The following is a 20,068-nucleotide window of genomic DNA, read 5'->3' as shown; positions in this document are numbered from 1 at the left end:
TACATTTGACCTGTTAATTAAACTGCCAGTATCAAATATGGTGTTATGGTTCAAGTTTGACGCCACACTGAGCGAAGGGCACACTGAAATTGTGACACTGTGTGAATCTGTAGCCGCTGATGTTGTGTTTACAGAACATTTGTTACTGTCTGATTAAAATATAAAGTGCCTTCTCAGAGAAGGACTGCTAGACATTTTCTCTGCTTCTGTGCCGGAGATGTCTCCCTTTTGTAACTTGTTATTTAACCTGATTTATGATTGACAATATCCGCGCCTGCTCTTCTCTTTTACAACTATACAGAAAACCCTAAAATCCCCTATTACAATACTCCACCAACGTTAGACAACTATACAGAAAACCCTAAAATCCCCTATTACAATACTCCACCAACGTTAGACAACTATACAGAAAACCCTAAAATTGCTGAAATAAAGTATATGAAATCAATTAAATAATAGTGAGATTAACTGATAACTGACACAGGCATGTTGGTGTAGAGGGAAGATCGGAATGTTGTGAACCCAGAGGTTCTGAGTTCAAAACCCAGGTGAGGACATGTTGAATAATAATTACTGTATGAACATGCACAATGTAATCATGTATGTTAAATATGTGAGTTGAAAACATTGTAAGTTACAGGCTCTGGGTGGATCAGTGGTTCACCGATCGGCTTGGCAACAGTAACAAGGGGTGGCATGTGAAGAGATGTTTTTTTGGGGGTGGCAAGAATGTTTCTTTGGGACCATCAGGAGACGTTGTAAAAACGTATTTAGGGACGTTGGAGGAACAAGCTGGGAACTAGACAAACCTCCAGAGGGCCATAACCGAACATCCTACTTTTTCAACATCATGAACACAGGAATGTTCTTGCAATGTTCCTATGAAACATGTCTACAACATTAATATCTTATATTCTGAGAACATGGTAACTACGTTCTAGGTCAATTCTATTTGACATTGAGGAAATGGTCTCTTGGAAACGGTCCTTGCACATCACTGGAAATGATCATATGAAAACGTTATGTAATGACATAATGAGACTTTTAAGGGAACATTCTCTAAAGTTGTGAGAACGTTTGTATTTAGCTGGGATAGGCCTAAATTGGTAGTCCTACACCGAAAGGAAAACCCCCAGAAAACATAAATAATAAAACATATTTGGGTGGATAGATAGTCGGCTTACCAGCCGTTCACCGGTTGTCTTCACACTGTCTGCATCTCACCTACCAGATCAGTGCCACATACTCGACTTGCACCATTCATCCACTCTCAGCTGCAGTACATGTAGTTCAGGAGGGAGATAGAGCACCCTTAAGGAAATAATGCCGTTTGAAATTGTGGGTTTCGGATTGCTTTTCTTGATTTTGACCGCGATACTCCCATTCAACACATGTACAGAAGACTTGATAACTGAACCCGTAGAACCTGTCCTGCCCGAGTCTTCGTTGCTGAAGCCCAAAGTATTGCTCAGTATCCTTGCGCGCAATGCGGAGCACAGTCTTCCCTACTTTTTGGGGTGCATCGACAGGCTGGAATATCCTAAGGATCGTATCGCCATCTGGTAAAACATGTTCAGTTTAATATTTTGTTCCACATTGTTTATTACTTTTAGACATTTAACCCTTTGAAAATCCTTTAAATTATGTATCATATCCATGGTTAGTCAGAGTATGGCTAGCTCATTGAGTGATGTAAACTAAAGCAGTCACGTATTGTCACATTGTTGCCCATTAATTCCAGAAGACACCACATGCTTACATTTTGGGAATATTGGGTATTTTTGTTTAAAGAGCATCAGATTTTAGTTTTGAATTGAAAAATTCCTCAGTTCCACTAAGGACGTTACTGAGGTGGAGTTCGATAGATTATTTACAGTGTCACCCAGCCCTATGGGCTAATTATAACTGCATTTTACCATAATAAATGAATCAAATATATATCAATCCCTGAACGGAGGGCACTTTCATTGGGCAAAACCTATTAAAAACCAGTTGCTGTCAGTGGATTAAGTGGCCCGAGTTCAACCTCTCTACCCGAAATATTCAGAGATGAATATGAGATGAATGTGAGAAGAGTAAATAGTGGTCTTGGAGCAGAGAGAGAGGGTGAGATGTGACGTGGAGTGGCACAGCACCAGGCAGAGAGAGAGAGAGAAAGAGAGAGAGAGAGAGAAAGAGAGAGAGATAATAAAGAAGTCTATGCTGATGTAATACAGTAATATGTTTTTATCTGAAGACACTTACAGTAAATCACATGCTATGTAGAAATCTGGTGTCCAGACTCTCTGTTCATCATGCTTAAATCTAGGTTTAATCTGTGTCCGGAAACCGGGTCTAAGGCTCATATGGGAATCAAGTTTAAAACCATGGTGTGGAAAGAAAGCACCATGCTCCAACCAACAGAGCTATCTAATCCAGCCAGTAGCTCTAGTGGGCTGATGCTCTAGCCACTTTGTTCCAGTGCTGCTGCAGACCACAGTGTGGACAACACCACAGCCATGCTGCAGGAGTGGATCAGAGGGGTGCAGAGCCAGTATCACTCTGTGAAGTGGACACCCATGGAAGAACCAAGGTGAGCACACTCTGAAATACATCCTTCCATTTTCTCCACATTCACTTTACATGTCTTCTTCTCAGACGACTCACCTTTCCCTGTGAAGCTGGGGTGTTCATAACTATCAAGGACCCATATTGTGCACTCTTGTCATTCAATATCTATGTCAACAAAAGTCAAGAATAAAGACCTCTCCACTCATTTCTCTCCTTCCATCTCCCCCTCTCCCCTAGATCGCATGTGGGTGAGTTGGGGCCGAAGCACTGGCCTAACTCTCGGTTCACCCACGTGATGGAGCTAAAACAGGCTGCTCTCAGATCTGCCAGGGCTCTCTGGGCTGATTACATACTGGTGAGGTCACCCATAACTCAACACAGTGGGATAACAACAGTCAGTAGTAGGTGTCATTAGGCGCCGAGGCATCACATTTTGAGATGGCAAACTGTTTTGTTTTAGGCACTGTTTACTGTTACAGTAACGACACTTTCATTTTTTTAAAGCTGTAACTGGACGAAAGTACCACCAATAGCCAATTGCGAATTCCCCTCACTTTACTTGAGCCAGTTCGCAGAAACCCAGAATTTCCACTGAGATGATTCCTTCTTCAATCAGTTTGTGGACACTGACAACTTGCTGACCAACCGGCGGGTGCTGACTGAGATGATAGCAGAGAATTTAACGGTGGTAGCGCCCATGTTGGAGTCCCACGTCCTCTACTCCAACTTCTGGTGTGGCGTGACACCACAGGTACACCCTTCATTAATCTCTGTAACAATCTCTCCAACTTCTCCAACTTTTTCTGGCCCACAACTGGCCCCATTCTCAGAAGACAACTTTATTGTTTAGCTGCCACCCAAATGTTTATTCAATCAAGCATAACACTTGTCTATCTGTCTGTCTGTCTACCATGCCAAGCTTGTCTGTCTGTCTGTCTGTCTGTCTGTCTGTCTGTCTGTCTGTCTGTCTGTCTGTCTGTCTGTCTGTCTGTCTGTCTGTCTGTCTGTCTGTCTGTCTGTCTGTCTGTCTGTCTGTCTGTCTGTCTGTCTGTCTGTCTGTCTGTCTGTCTGTCTGTCTGTCTGTCTGTCTGTCTGTCATGCCAAGCTTGCCTGTCTGTCTGGCTGGCTCTGTTAGTGTCATGGTGGAAAGGGTTTTGGTAGGGGCAGGGAAACAGATGGAGCCATTCCTCTTTGATGATTTGCCTTCTGTCATCTTCGCATCACCACTCCCCTAGCCACTTTCCCTTAGTGATATATGACCGTATGATTGGCTCTTCTGTCCTTTCCCATTTTCTTTCTTCTGGTTTGTCAGTTTTCTATGTCATTGATAGTCAATTCAATTAGCATTCACAGTTTTCTATGACATTGATAGTCAATTCAATTAGCATTCACAGTTTTCTATGGCATTGATAGTCAATTCAATTAGCGAGTATGTCATTTTTTACATATACAGTCGTGGCCAAAAGTTTTGAGAATGACACAAATATTCATTTCCACAAAGTTTGCTGCTTCAGTGTCTAGATATTTTTGTCAGATGTTACTATGGAATACTGAAGTATAATTACAAGCATTTCATAAGTGTCAAAGGCTTTTATTGACAATTACATGAAGTTGATGCAAAGAGTCAATATTTGCAGTGTTGACCCTTCTTTTTCAAGACCTCTGCAATCCGCCCTGGCATGCTGTCAATTAACTTCTGGACCACATCCTGACTGATGGCAGCCCATTCTTGCATAATCAATGCTTGGAGTTTGTCAGAATTTGTGTGTTTTTGTTTGTCCACCTGCCTCTTGAGGATTGACCACAAGTTCTCAATGGGATTAAGGTCTAGGGAGTTTACTGGCCATGGACCCAAAATATTGATGTTTTGTTCCCTGAGCCACTTAGTTATCACTTTTGCCTTATGGCAAGGTGCTCCATCATGCTAGAAAAGACATTGTTCGTCACCAAACTGTTCCTGGATGGTTGGGAGAAGTTGCTCTCGGAGGATGTGTTGGTACCATTTTTTATTCATGGCTGTGTTCTTAGGCAAAATTGTGAGTGAGCCCACTCCCTTGGCTGAGAAGCAACCCCACACATGAATGTTCTCAGGACGCTTTACTGTTGGCATGACACAGGACTGATGGTAGCGCTCACCTTGTCTTCTCCAGACAAGCTTTTTTCCGGATGCCCAAAACAATCGGAAAGGGGATTCATCAGAGAAAATGACTTCACCCCAGTCCTCAGCAGTCCAATCGCTGTACCTTTTGCAGAATATCAATCTGTCCCTGATGTTTTTCCTGGAGAGAAGTGGCTTCTTTGCTTCCCTTCTTGACACCAGGCCATCCTCCAAAAGTCTTTGCCTCACTGTGCATGCAGATGCACTCACACCTGCCTGCTGCCATTCCTGAGCAAGCTCTGTACTGGTGGTGCCCTGATCCCGCAGCTGAATCAACTTTAGGAGACGGTCCTGGCGCTTGCTGGACTTTCTTGGGTGCCCTGAAGCCTTCTTCACAACAATTGAACCGCTCTCCTTGAAGTTCTTGATGATCCGATAAATGGTTGATTTAGGTGCAATCTTACTGGCAGCAATATCCTTGCCTGTGAAGCCTTTTTTATGCAAAGCAGTGATGACGGCACGTGTTTCCTTGCAGGTAACCATGATTGACAGAGGAAGAACAATGATTCCAAGCACCACCCTCCTTTTGAAGCTTCCAGTCTGTTATTCGAACTCAATCAGCATGACAGAGTGATCTCCAGCCTTGTTCTCGTCAACACTCACACCTGTGTTAACGAGACAATCACTGACATGATGTCAGCTGGTCCTTTTGTGGCAGTGCTGAAATGCAGTGGAAATGTTTTTGGGGGATTCAGTTCATTTGCATGGCAAAGAGGGACTTTGCAATTAATTGCAATTCATCTGATCACTCTTCATAACATTCTGGAGTATATGCAAATTGCCATCATACAAACAGAGGCAGCAGACTGTGAAAATTTAATATTTGTGTCATTCTCAAAACTTTTGGCCACGACTGTACACTCTGTGGCCAGTTTATTAGGTACACCACCTCCTTTCACTAAAATGGATTGCTCCTACAGACAGTGAGTCACGTGGCCTTGGCTTGCTATATAAAGCAGACAGAAAGGCATCGAGGCATTCAGAGACTGTTTGGTTGAACGTTAGAATGGGCAAAACAAGTCACCTAAGTGACTTTGAGTGTGGTAGGATCGTCAGTACCAGGCGCGCCGGTTCCAGTATCTCAGAACCCGGCGGCCTCCTGGGCTTAACACACATGACAGTGTCTAGGGTTTATAGAGAATGGGGAAACAAACAAAAAACATCCAGTCAGCGGCGGTCCTGTGGGTGAAAATAGCTTGTTGATGAGAGGTGGAAGGAGAACGGTAAGAATCGTGCAAGCTAACAGGCGGGCCACAAACAGGCAAATAACGTCTCAGTACAACAGTGGTGTGCAGAACGATATCTCAGAACGCACAACTCGTCGGTCCTTGTTAAGGACGGGCAATTGCCGCAGACGACCACACAGGGTTCCACTCCTATCAGCTAAAAACAAGAAGAAGCGGCTCAAGTGAACGTGTGATCACCAACACTGGACAATTGAGGAGTGGAAAAACATTGCCTGGTCCGATGAATCCCGGTTCCTGGTGTGTCATGCTGATGGCAGTCAGGATTTAGCGTAAGCAGCATGAGTCCATGGCCCCATCCTGCCTGGCGTCAACGGTACAGGCTGGTGGTGTAATGGTGTGGGGAATGTTTTCCTGGCACACGCTAGGTCCCTTGATACCAATTGAGAAATGTTTCCATGCCCCAAAGAATTCAGGCTGTTCTGGAGGCAAAGGGGGGATCCGACCCGGTACTAGATAGGTGTATCTAATAAATTAGCCACTGAGTGTAGATGATGATTTATACATTTAATGCTCATGATTTATACATTTAATGCTCATTAAATGTGTTTTCTTTTGTTAATTCATTATATTATAGCATCTTGCTTTTGTGTTCGCTCATCATTGTATTTAAAGACTTAAATTATTCACATTTCCAGAGAGCATACCATTGAAGCTTTTTCTTCATTAAATGCATTTATGTCAAGGGGCCACAGAAAATGTAACGATGGGCCGAATTTGGCCCTGGGGACTCTATTTAAGTTTCTCTGATCCACTGTGTCTCTCCCTGCCCTCTTAGGGTTACTACAAGCGCACCCCTGAGTACATCCCCATCAGGAACTGGAAACGCCAGGGCTGCTTTGCTGTTCCCATGGTGCACTCTACCTTCCTGGTGGACCTGAGGCGGAGCGCCACCCGGGCGCTGGCCTTCCACCCTCCACACCACGATTACACCTTCCCCCTGGATGACATCATGGTCTTCGCCTTCTCTGCGCGGCAGGCAGGTCAGTCATAGAGTCATAATGAATTGTGTTTAAATGCTCAGTTTCCTTACTGTGTATTGAATGTGTTGAATCTTAGTTCAAATAGTCATTGTTTTCTTTCAAATACTTTAGTTGCGTTTGATTGAGCTTGTCTGGCGCAGTGGAACCAGTGGAATAGCCGGGCTATGTGGCACTCCAGGCAGGCTCAAACAAACACTCCATTATTATTTATATGTATTATGTTTTGTGTCTAATGCTAAACCTGTGACTCCATACAGATGTGCAGATGTACATATGTAATAGAGAGCATTATGGGTATCTGCCACTGCCTCTGAAGCAAGAGCAAAGTCTGGAGGAGGAGGTGGAGAGCTTTAGCCACACCATGACCGAGGCTCTGAGTGAGTAATCTGATGCACACACACACACACACACACACACACACACACACACACACACACACACACACACACACACACACACACACACACACACACACACACACACACACACACACCCATGCAGACAGCCACCCACCCACCCACACAGACACCCACACACACACACACACACACACACACACACACACACACCCACCCACCCACACACTCCCCTCACTATATTTTAACGTATCTCTCCACTCTTGACTTTCTTTCTTTCCTGCTGTTTCCTCTCCTACAGACCAGTCTCTGTGATTCCGTTTGACTTTCACTTTCACAGCCGTGTCAGAATTCTCACTCTTCCGTTATCTCTTTTGCTTCTCCATCTCTCCCCGTCTCTTCAGAGAATCCCTAAACTGGTCATTAATGAGAGACTGACGAATTCCCTTACAAATCATAGATGGGAAATGTCTTAACACAGTGTGATCTGCTTTTATCTTTTATCTAGTAATAAGAGTCTAATACAGGTATTTTTCTTCAGTCGATTACCTCATGAAGCCATCCAAATACATGCACCATACAGCTAAACCTCTGGAAAAGATGGGATTTGATGAGGTACTGAGAATGTACTTACAGTATATCTACACTATTGTATATCTACACTACTGTATATCTACACTACTGTATATCTACTGTATATCTTTAGTCATCCACTGTCATTGTTTGAAAGAAATCACAGAAACGTCTATTTCATACAAATCATGAGAAAGGTGATAATGGATGGAACAGTCGGATTTTAGTGACCTGTTCTCCCCGCCTTCATTCTAGATCTTTCTGATTAATCTGAAGCGTCGCATTGACCGGCGGGATCGAATGCTGAGCACCCTTGCCGTTCTGGGCATTGATATCACACTGACAGAGGCGGTGGATGGCAAGTATGACACAACAATCCAAAAGCACTTTACATAACCTTCTGCACCTCTTATTTCAGAAGGAAATAAAATACATTTCCTGCTATCCATACTGAATCCTCACTCCTCTCCACTATGGTTCCACTCGGACTCCTGAGTGGCGCAGTGGTCTAAGGCACTGCATTTCAGTGCTAGAGGCGTCACTACAGACACTGGTTCGATTCCAGGCTGTATCACAACCGGCCGTGATTGGGAGTACCATAGGGCGGCGCACAATTGGCTCAGCGTTGTCCGGGTTTGGCCGGGGTAGGCCGTCATTGTAAATAAGAATTTGTTTTTAACTGACTTGCCAAGTTAAATAAAGGTTACATAAAACATTTTATAAAGTGAGCATGGATTCCTCAAACATGAAACTTTGATGTATTATCAGTATCTTAATTTTCCTTTGATCTTTTGTTCTACCGTTGTGAATTGAATCAGAAAAAGAACAGGTGCCAACACTGCACAGGTGCAAACTTGTAGTAAATCTAGACTTACGCACCTGGGCTGGGTTTGAACATTTAATTATGTTTTATTAATCTTTTCTTTTCTTCTCTTTTCTTCAGAGCCCTGAACTCCTCCCAGCTGCAAGCGATGGGCATAGACATGTTGCCTGGGTACAAAGACCCGTATTCGGGGCGCGTGCTAACGCGAGGGGAGATCGGCTGCTTCCTCAGTCACTACAACATCTGGAAACAGGTACATGTCTAGTCTATACACGAAACAGGTACACATCTAGTCTATACATGAAACAGGTACACATCTAGTCTATACATGAAACAGGTACACATCTAGTCTATACATGAAACAGGTACACATCTAGTCTATACATGAAACAGGTACACATCTAGTCTATACATGAAACAGGTGCACATCTAGTCTATACATGAAACAGGTGCACATCTAGTCTATACATGAAACAGGTACACATCTAGTCTATACATGAAACAGGTACACATCTAGTCTATACATGAAACAGGTGCACATCTAGTCTATACATGAAACAGGTACACATCTAGTCTATACATGAAACAGGTGCACATCTAGTCTATACATGAAACAGGTACACATCTAGTCTATACATGAAACCGGTACACATCCAGTCTATACATGAAAATCGATTCTATACACTTGCAAACGTTGCGTAAAAATACTAATAAATCTTTATAGCTAGCACTTTTATTGTTAATGGTACACCCCTTTCCTGCAGTCAAATGACCAGATCTCCCTCTAGTGGCCTTATGGGTGGAATGTTCATAGTTAATAAACATTCCTTTCTTTTTTGGGCCCAAAAATCCGGTGTTTTTATGTCAAACAGTTTTGTTATATTTCAGTCTTCTGTGATGTATATAAAGTGTAATATTGGGAAGCAAACTCAAAATGGAGTACATTTAAACTCTATATCTGACATGGTACAGGTGTTTTTAAGCTCATAACCATGTGTGTGAGGTGTATATTTTTGTTTCAAAGTAGATGTGTTTAAGACCACCAAGAATCACTCTGTGTAACCCTGATTTAGCCCACTGCAGTAAAAGGATAATGATCTGTAACAGTGCTCAAACTACTTTAGATGTAAAGATATAAGATAGAAAGCAATGTCACTTGTTTTAATGTATCAAGTATTTGGAAATTCAAACCCTGGCTCAGTGGCTGTCCTGTGGTGCATGACTCCCCCTAGGTGGTGGAACAGGGACTGCAGCGTGTGCTGGTGCTGGAGGATGATGTGAGGTTTGAGCCGCGTTTCCGAAGCAGACTGGTGACCATCATGGAGAACGTGGACCGAGTGGGACTGGACTGGGATCTGATGTGAGGGCTGATTGGCTGCATACACACTCGAACATAGGCAGGCAGACAGACAGACAGACAGACAGACAGACAGACAGACAGACAGACAGACAGACAGACAGACAGACAGACAGACAGACAGACAGACAGACAGACAGACAGACAGACAGACAGGATGCCAACGTGTGTCTGATCTTAGGATGCAGCATAATAGTGTAAAATGGCTTATTTTTCTAGGAATGCTTTATAAAATGAATGGAAAGAGGTTGACGTTTCTCTCTCCCTCTCTCCCTCAGCTACGTGGGACGTAAGCGGCTGCAGGTGAAGCAGCCGGAGCGCTGGGTGGAGGGGGTCAGTAACCTGGTATACCCTGACTATTCCTACTGGACCCTGGGTTACGCCCTCTCCTTGCAGGGAGCCAAGAGGCTCCTGGGAGCCCGGGCCCTGGGCAAGATGCTACCTGTGGATGAGTACCTGCCTGTCATGTTCAACAAGCACCCAAGGTGAGTTCCAGTGGTCGGACAGGCTTTTGTCTTTTAACTGCAGTGTCCACATTCTCACTCTAGCACATGCTTGTTGAGTGACATTTGTCCCTGCAAACCCAGTGTTTGCTGATCTTTAGAGACTAAGTAGAGATTAAAACGGTGCAAACAATATGGCGGTGGTTCCAGGCAGATCTTCCAATGGGCCTTTTGGAGCTAGGAGAAGGGGTTGTTTTATACCGGGCATGTGTTGTTGTTTTTTAATTCTCCTCAACTTTCCTTGCCCTCAGGGAGGAGTACATGGCCCAGTTTGAGCAGAGGGACCTGCTGGCGTTCTCTGTGGAGCCGCTGCTCCTCTTCCCCACCCACTATACTGGCGAGCCGGGCTACTTCAGCGACACAGAGACCTCCACCATCTGGGACGATGAGGCCACAACCACCGACTGGGACCGGCAGAACACCCAGCGAAGCAGCAAGCAGGACGGCCAGGGGCGGCCTATGCCCCCAGGCATCGCCAAGGAAGGAGGAGGCGTGCCCCCACCCTCATCTGCCAGCACACAAAGAGATGAACTCTGAGGAGTTGAGGTCACATAAACACACACGTTACGCCTATGATTAATAAATGAAATCTTACATTGCCATACTGGCTGGCAACATTCTTATCTCTTGCTTGCTACGGCTAATTTACAGTCACGTCAAACAGTGCAGCCAGAATAACAACAGTAGCTGCATTTGCATTTGTTTAAGCTGTTTTCTAGTGAACTTTATTTGGATACATGCATAACAATGAGCTAATGTGGCGCGATTTCGCCTGGCATATCATTTTTTTATTTAACCTTTATTTAACTAGGCAAGTTAGTTAAGAACAAAATCTTATTTACAATGATGGCATTGACATTGTGCGTTCACAATGCATTCACAATGACATTTTGCTCTCTCGTCAGGACACTGTTGATCAGAGGAGCTAGCCAACAACACACCTAACACAATCACTTCAAACTGAAGCTGAAAATACTGCAAACTAGCTGCACCTCGTTTTGTTTGACCTTTTTTCAATTGACATTACTTTGTATATATCCATCAAAATGATGTCAGCTGATTCATGATTTCGACTGGTTTAGAAACGCTGCCTGCCCGTCTGTCTCATCCCGACTCCCGACATGTTCATTACTATGGAACAGCTGGAGATCTAATTTTAATATTGAAACAATGTTGCAAATGTCGGCAATATTTATACAAATCTCCTCTGTTGAAAACTAAATGTTAGTCTAAAAGAAATGTGAGATAATGTCTAGATGCTTTTTATAGTGGAGATCAAGTTCATAACTTGCCTGACTGGGCTGATGAGACAGTGGATTGTGCAGTCAGATGGAATAAAGTAAATAGGCATTTTAATGTCATAGATTTAGCCGGTGGTAATGTGTGGAATAGACACCGGCTAGAATGCGGTTTTAACCAATCAGCATTCTGGATTAGACCCATCCGTTATATAATCAGGATTAAAAACTGGGTGGTTCGAGCCCTGAATGCTAATTGGCTGACAGCAGTGGTATATCAGACCGTATACCATGGGTATGACAAAACATTTATTTTTACTGCTCTAATTACGTTGGTAACCAGTTTATAATAGGAATAAGGCACCTTGGGGGTTTGTGGTATATGGCCATTATATCATGGCTAAGGGCTGTGTCCAAGCACGCCGCGTTGTGTCGTTCATAAGAACAGCCCTTAGCCGTGATATATTGGTCATATACCACACCCCCTCATGCCTTATTGCTTAATTAAAGAATGATGCATTTTAACTGTCTGCAAACATTCCAGCTGATTGTATTAGTTTATGGGATACACACATATTCAATATTTTATAGGGATAGTTCACCCAAATTACAGAATTACATATTGGATTCCTTACCATGTAAGCAGTCTACGGACAAGGTATGACAGCAATCCATGCTTTGGTTTTGTTTACCTGGCCACTGTTTCCAAATGCTAACTTTTTTTTTGCATCTGTGGCACAAATCCAGTGCAAGTCAATGGTTCTGATTTTAGCATTTTTCTATCTTAACGTCCAAATCATCCTAAAGTATCCAAAAAGCTCAATGAAGTTCCTTAAATATCATTTGGACATGAGACAAGAAAATGTACTTACACAGGTACCATCGACTTGCAGAGGATTGGTGCCAGATTGTAAAAATATTGCAGTTGTCAAGTAAACAAACCAAATCATGAATCAAGGATTGTGGTCATACCTTGTCCAGAAACTGCTTACAGGGTAAGGAAACCAACATGTCATTTTGTATTTTGGGTGAACTATTCTTCTCAAGGGATTGATCAAATTGTCCTTACTTTGAAAGCCATCTACAGACAACCTTCCCTTCAACTTCACAATATTCACAAAAAAGTGGATATGTCAAGTATAACTCAACATTTATATACAGATACAAGATAAAGTCACCTGTTAACAAGAAAATAACACATACAAAACATTCAACTTAAGGTTTTTGTTTATTATTAAAAAGCACTGGCAGTTTTGTATCAAGCAAACAATGGAACCAAACAGTTAGTATATGTTCCATATCACAAAATAATAAGCTATGGGAAAAAATGAATTAAAATTATAAATCGCAATAAATTAATCCTTAAAATAATAGCAACAATACATGATTACACTTGGGTGCTGCACAGGAAATATGGAAGAAATGTTTCAAAGACACCTGAGAGTATAAATATCAAAGAACAAGTCGCAGCATTTATTGAATTAGTTCCAAAGGTCCTCTTATCTACGTAACCAAAGCTCAAATAAGAGGTTTCTTAAAGAGTTATTGGTGTAAAAATTTGGCTTAACAAAATTCTAAAAACATTGGTTCTATACAAACAATGCAGCTGTGTATATTTGTTTAATTAGTGTACAGCGGGAAACAATTAGCATAGTATGCCCCATAAGGTGTTCAGCGCGATTAATTCAATTGTTTGAGATATGGTTATGCCCCCACCAGCCAGATTTAGTGGTTTGTAAAATGTATATTGAGTTATTGGCAACTTTATCTGAAGGGAACCTACATAAGCACTTTATAACCCATACAGTACACATTTATAAGCAGTTAATGAATAGTGCATAAATGCTTGTTTGTTAACTGCAAATAGTGACAAAACTGAAATATCAACTTGTTAACATAAGCATTTATGCAATGTTCATGTACTACTTAAGAATATGTTATGAATGGGTTATTAAGTCCTTATGTAGGTACCACTGAAATGAAGTTACAAAATGTAACGCAGTAGGTCCAAACTAACTGATATAAGTAGCATTGTGCAACATGAAGGGTAGTGATACATACTGAACACTTGTGAGATGCCAAAACTGATGATCAGCACTATTGAACACCAGGGGTACGTAATATACTATGAAAAAGTGTTAAGCACAGTCAAAACTCTGTACGCGGAGCATACATGAGAATATAGACAAGACGACTAAAGAGATGTTTCCCTGGCAGAGTGTAGTTTTCACTTGAAGAACGCAGGAAGTTCAAACCTAAGGCTTGATTGTGTTTAGAAGCATTTCATGAGAAAAGGTGAGTTTCTTAATGGACTCCATTTTTTGTCCAACTACTTTCCAAGGGAAGACAAGTATTACACAAACATTGCGAGGTAAATTGTTACCCTTTGTGAAATAATCATAAATTTGGCGCGAGGCAGACTTGCTGTCAGAAAATTAAACAAATACATTTGGAAAATGATGAGATCCATGGAGACATTTTCAATTCATTTGAAAACATAGCAAACACTCTTACTAAGTCATATTGTGGCTTTGTTTGAAGTAGTCCATTTTTGTTCGATAACTGCCAGCAGTTACCAAGAGCTGTAAACAGATAAGAACTTGTGAAAATGTGTACAAATGGCAAAAGCATTTCAACTTAAAGTTGAATACAGGTACATCCCATTACAATGGAACTAACAGTGATCAAATGATGCAGCAAGAATGATCAATTAAAGTCAGTTTGTTAGTAAAGACAAGGAAGGAATATACTGGAGGGACAGTATGACGAGAGAGGTGCCTTAGTCATGCAATTCAATCGTTCTGTGGAAGAAATGACAGTTATAAACAAGGCTCTGAGAGCATAGTGTCTGAGAAAAGCCACATAGATAGAAACAATTCATTATGCTCAGCAAAGAAACAGTTAAAAAACAAACACATAATAACCCCAATCTATCCTTTATCACACTTTCCTAAAGCACTTAGACAAATGTGGCTTACTAACCTAACCATCCGTTATAATAAGTATAATGAATTCACATGTATCTTTATCAAATTCCACAGTGTTCAATTGTAGAAGCATATTAACACAGTGACTACCTATCACACAAATTAGCCAAGTAGCTAGCATTAAAAGCAACCTCTGGTTAAAAGTGGAATATTGCATATGTGTATTTGTAATGCGCCAACGAGTCGGCGTAAACCTGTATAAATGATTTAAACTGTAAACATGGTGCAACAATAAGTATGAAATAGTTTAAGGCTTTCTGAATTTCCTGAAGTGTTGTTCACTGAGATAAAGTAATTATGTCCATTTAGATGGACAGAGTGAAAACAGTAAAAAAGTGTCTTCTCTTTCTAACAAAATGTAATTACAGACACGCGCTTTACTCACAAGCAGCGCTATCCTATCCATGTGTATAGTCTGTCACCCCTAATATAAGGACTACAATTCATCACAAGTATTACTTCCTCTAATATTTGTTCACGATATTCTCTACAATAGAAGGTTAAAGGATATATACATTTGCATCCGTGACGGACATAATAATACGTATATCATTGGTCAAGGTTTCATGGATAGTAAAAAGAAAAGTCGATCTAGAATTAATAAGGATGGTGTGTAACCAGCTAGTCTTTAGCGGTTTAAACCATTCATCATCATTACTGAAAGTTAAGTTGACCCTGAATTTAAAATGATAATACAGTAAATACGATATTACAACAAAACAAAAAAAAAAGATAACTAAGCCAACTAAATTCCAATGACAAAAATGCATGGAATGTGCAACCTCTAGAAACTGAGGACATGTCATCAGCAAGGCTGCTACACATTTAGTTGACCTCAGCCTCTCTACGCCTCTAGTTAAATATCCAAAATGGCGCTAGCAAGAAAGGAAACAGCCACAGTAAAAAAGCATGGAGCACCATCTCTCTAAAATAAGCCGGGAAAGGAAGGAAAACATTTGGCTGATGCGTGTGCTGAGACTGCGGAGTGAAGACAAAGAGAATTCCCTGCATGTGTGAGTGTTTTTCAGTTAAATGATTTCAGTTTTATAGTTGAGCGTTGAGACTGGTGTCGTCTTCATACGTCGGCTGGGTGGTGAACGTGCACCCACCTAGATACTGTTGTGTGGGGAGTTGTGACAGACAGGCCTGGCTAGTGGATCTGATTGGTTAGGACCACTCCCTGTGACCCTTGCTGACCCCAGCCCTAGACGTGGGAGTGAACCCACTGACCCCTGCACTCTACTGGCTCATGGCGGGGCTGGACGCCCCCTGTCCCCCAGGGGACGAGGCCTTGCGGCCCAGCATGGACGGCTGGAAGTCGGGGTGGCGGCGGGCGTGCTTGATCAAGTGGTCGCTGCGCATGAAGCGCTTGTCGCACAGCGGGCACAGGAAGCGCTTCTCGCCTGTGTGTGTGCGCGTGTGGCGAGCCAGCTCGTCCGAACGGGCAAATTTTTTCTGGCAGTCGGGCCAGGTACAGGGAAAAGGTCGTTCACCTGATGAAGGGAGACAGAAAGAGAGACATTCAAATTATCATACTGAGTGTGGCACAAATGTCAGACTGGCAAATATTGCCCTGCTCGTACCAGTCACTAACACTAGATATGCAGCGGTCGGTAGTAAGCTAGATTCTTGGCAGACTCCAGTATACCCATCAAGTTAGTAGAAAGTGTATAAGATTAACAGCAGCCATTTTCTTTCAACTCAAAAAGGTCATCCACCCCTCTGCTCTATTTAATGCACCAAATCAACCTACGTTATAAAGAAAAACTTACTCTGGTCATGGTTCATATTGAAGAGAGACATTTTGAAAAGTGAATGCAAAACGTAGACAGCAATAGATATTGACACTCATAGGGCAGACTAACACCAACATACAGTGGGCGGCCATCTTAGAAAGGTGCCCTCAACACATCCAAAAGAGATAGATAGAGGACTCTAGTGCCCAAAAGCCTGTTTTAGCATGGCCAGCGCATATGAGGACTTTCACCATTTTGAAGTATCAAATAAAATTTTATTTGTCACATTTGCCGAATACAACAGTTGTAGACCTTAAAATAACGGGGCTATATACAGGGGGTACCGAGTCAATGAACGGGGCTACAAGTAGTCAACTGGGTGGGACTTCCTATGGGTGAAGGAAGAATCACATAACATAGAATCAATTCCATCCAGGTTACCAGGAGATCGGCCAGTGAATTATTCTCGTGAGGAAACATTCCATAACTGTAGGTGGCAGTAAATCAACAACCTTGGCCTTGTATCTGTTCAAACAACACACTCTAGGTGGCAGTGTGCACCCTTTCAGTTTGTTTGCCAACTCAGAAGTAGTAGATGAAGAAAATTGACTACTTCAAAATGGAGATGGCCTCAATAGTATATGCCATTTAGCAGGCACTTTTATCCAAAGCGACTTACAGTCATGCGTGCATACATTTAACTTATGGGTGGTCCCAGGAATCGAACCCACTACCCTGGCTTTACAAGTGCTGTGCACTACTGAGCTACAAAGGATCAATAGAGCTCCCAAGACAATTTTCATGGGAATATTCTAAAATCGGCATAAAACATTTTCCCGCCAGAGATGCGTTACCAACAAACTGATTTATTGCGAATAAAAGTCTGTGCGTGATGAGGTAGTGCACATAAAAATAACTTGTGGTTAAATTCCCATGCAGCAAATAAAAAATACAAGCTAAATGGGTTTCCATCGCATTTTTAGTTCTACTGATGGATTTGTCACAAAAACTGTTGCATTATATAGCAAATGTGCCGACTCTGGTCTTGGCACGTGTGCTCTAGCCAACACCTCACATATACAGTGAGGGTAGGCTACTTCGATGATGATATGGATAAGAGCAAGATTTTAACTTTTGTTTTGTAAACGGCAGCCTAGCATCGATGATCATGTCACCAGAATAAGACCCTCGATATTTATTGGAAAGGAGCATCAAACTCATCACTGTGCACGTTCACCACCATGTGAAGTTCATCATAATTTATTCAATCTGTAGCCGAATAAACTGCTTTCCCGAGTCGTAGTGGGACAACAACACAACATATCATCGCATGACTACAAGTTTACATCGATGTGATGGTCATTATATCCATTTTTGCGAATAAAGGAGTTTCCACCGTTGAGGACACCCTTTATGTTGACTAGACTTTAATGCATTATTAAGGTATCCACAATGTGCAGCCTCCTACGCCTATTTTGTGGCCCTAATACAATAGAGTAACATTGCTAATAGGAGTTAACCCAGGACAGACGCAGGGGTGCCAGGAGCTATATTCAAGACCGCAACACTTCCACTCACTGGTCATGGCTAGAAGGGATACCGATTTTAGTTCGCAAGTGATTCTGTGGAAATCAAATGAAATTCAGTCTGCTGTAGAACTCGACGCTGTGTAAAAACACAAACTCTCGTCGTAGTGAACGGGACTATGACGTAATGTGACGAAACCCTTCTCTCCGTGATCCACTCACTCCCGTTTTGTGGGCGTTCCCTAACGATTTGTTCCCGTTCTAATCCATCACTGACCCTGAACACCCCCCCCCCCAGGACTGTGCGGACACCTGGGCAATGGACACCTGATGCATCTATACACCGTTACAGCGCTAAACATACCATTTTGAATGGGAAAACTATGACAGCAATGGCTGATTTCAAGAAAGATGTTTTCGAAAAAGACGTGACTGTTACACGATGGCCACATTGATGCGAGGTGGGATTAAAAGATTTGGCTGTTTGAGCTGAAAGAACCACCGAACCTGCGCAAACGCCCCGAATGTTACATTTAATCTCGAACTCACTTCGTATGCAAATCCAACCTAGTTGCAGCATGTTCGTCACTAGGCTTTTTTTCGTCCAACCCCATTCTTTTGTTCGATTACTTCTTTGTTATGAGCCCTCTGTTTGAGTTTTTCCCCTTTTGTTCTGGGAGTATTGTAACGTTACTAACTCGCGGGTAAACGACTCGTCTCGCCCACCCAATCGACAGTGTCCCTGTGAAGAAAAACAGTTTTCTTCAGGCAGAAATATGATACTTGTAGATATGAGTGACTCACAAAGGGGGGAGTGCTTAGTAAGTATGGACAAACTTGAAGTTCTGGATCAAATTGCATAATAAAATGACATTTGTGGAGACTATAGCTAATTCCCCCCCAAAATGTACAGTTAAGCTATATAACAGCCAGCTATATAATTGTACCTGTATGGGTTCTGATATGGGCTTTCAGATGAGATGATTTTCCATAAACTCGGTCACAGCCGTCGTAAATGCACTGATGTCGCTTTACTGGGGACCGAGGCGCCCCTCCTCCCCACTGCTGTTGAGTAGCATTGTACTGTCCAGGAATTGGAGTAGCAGAGGGGGTCATGGTTGGGGTAGTTGAGTCAGACAACGTGGTGTAGCCGCTCTCCCCACATGAGGAGTTGCTGCTCTCCGAGTAGGCCGACATGGACCGGAACTTGCCGTGGAGGTCCGTGAGGATCCCGGCCACCGTCATCATGTTGGCCCCTTCGAGTCTCAGCGTCTCACGCACCTCCCTGTCCTCGTTCGACCCTTCGGGCTCCCCAGGATGAACGGCCTGGGGAGGAGGCTGGGCGGCGGGGACAACCGGGGTGGGTCGGTGTAGGACAGGACCGCTAGAGATCGACATCAGACATTCGGCGGCTAAGTAATCCGAATACGCAACCATCGACATTCTTGTTTTATGTCGTTGACTTTTGCAAGTCCTTTGTAAAATTCTGTTTTGTTTTCGGTGTCGTTTTCGAAGGGGACTAGCCAGAGATTTCGACCTCGTTATGTCAGACGAACTCGTTGAACCGACCTTTTCCAGCTATCCCTATACCGTCACAAAGCCTTGTCGATATGTGTGCTCGAAATTATATAAAACAAAAGCAAAAAACTATACTACCAAAACGTGTCCGTTCCTCCAGCCCCACATGCATGCTTTACATCATCCGAGGGCTCATTGTGTCTGCCTCTGAAAAGCCGGTCAAACCTACGCCCACCGATACAGAGCAACACGCACAATCTGACGTTGCGGACTGACGTGAAGAGCGGGCGTGGTGGATGTGTGTCTCAGTGGGTGGAAGCGACCGATACAGCAGCGTGGAAAGGTGGTGCTCTGTGCTTGAGTTGAGGGTGTAGCCCTACTATAAATGCTTTATCACATTTTATGACTTCCTCTTACACCCTATTTCTCCTTTGTCATCAACATATATATGAAGGACTAAAAATACGTGTGCTATTTCAGCAATAATTATTTTCTTTTTTTAAAAATTCCATTACC

The 20,068-nt window shown here is 42.7% G+C and overlaps 2 protein-coding genes across 2 annotated transcripts; one reads left to right on the top strand and one right to left on the bottom strand.

Moving 5' to 3' along the window:
* Window positions 1-1,184: 1,184 nt before the first annotated feature.
* On the top strand, window positions 1,185-11,149 carry LOC106598837 (procollagen galactosyltransferase 2). Its single transcript, XM_014189846.2, has 12 exons — window positions 1,185-1,562; window positions 2,462-2,572; window positions 2,788-2,905; window positions 3,167-3,301; window positions 6,731-6,935; window positions 7,193-7,312; window positions 7,833-7,906; window positions 8,120-8,226; window positions 8,808-8,940; window positions 9,920-10,047; window positions 10,323-10,529; window positions 10,799-11,149. The coding sequence occupies exons 1-12, from the start codon at window positions 1,324-1,326 to the stop codon at window positions 11,082-11,084; spliced, it is 1,863 nt and encodes a 620-aa protein (XP_014045321.1). The 5' UTR covers window positions 1,185-1,323; the 3' UTR covers window positions 11,085-11,149.
* Window positions 11,150-12,994: 1,845 nt separating this feature from the next.
* Window positions 12,995-19,817, bottom strand: zgc:153115 (C2H2-type zinc finger protein). The gene is made up of 2 exons (XM_014189843.2): window positions 18,982-19,817; window positions 12,995-16,265 (listed from the first exon to the last, which is right to left on the bottom strand). The coding sequence occupies exons 1-2, from the start codon at window positions 19,475-19,477 to the stop codon at window positions 16,012-16,014; spliced, it is 750 nt and encodes a 249-aa protein (XP_014045318.1). The 5' UTR covers window positions 19,478-19,817; the 3' UTR covers window positions 12,995-16,011.
* Between the last annotated feature and the right edge of the window lie 251 nt (window positions 19,818-20,068).

This window comes from Salmo salar, chromosome ssa03, assembly GCF_905237065.1.
Source record: "Salmo salar chromosome ssa03, Ssal_v3.1, whole genome shotgun sequence".
Taxonomy (NCBI): domain Eukaryota; kingdom Metazoa; phylum Chordata; class Actinopteri; order Salmoniformes; family Salmonidae; genus Salmo; species Salmo salar.
Note: the sequence above shows the minus strand (reverse complement) of the source record. Positions and strands in the feature narration are given on the sequence as shown.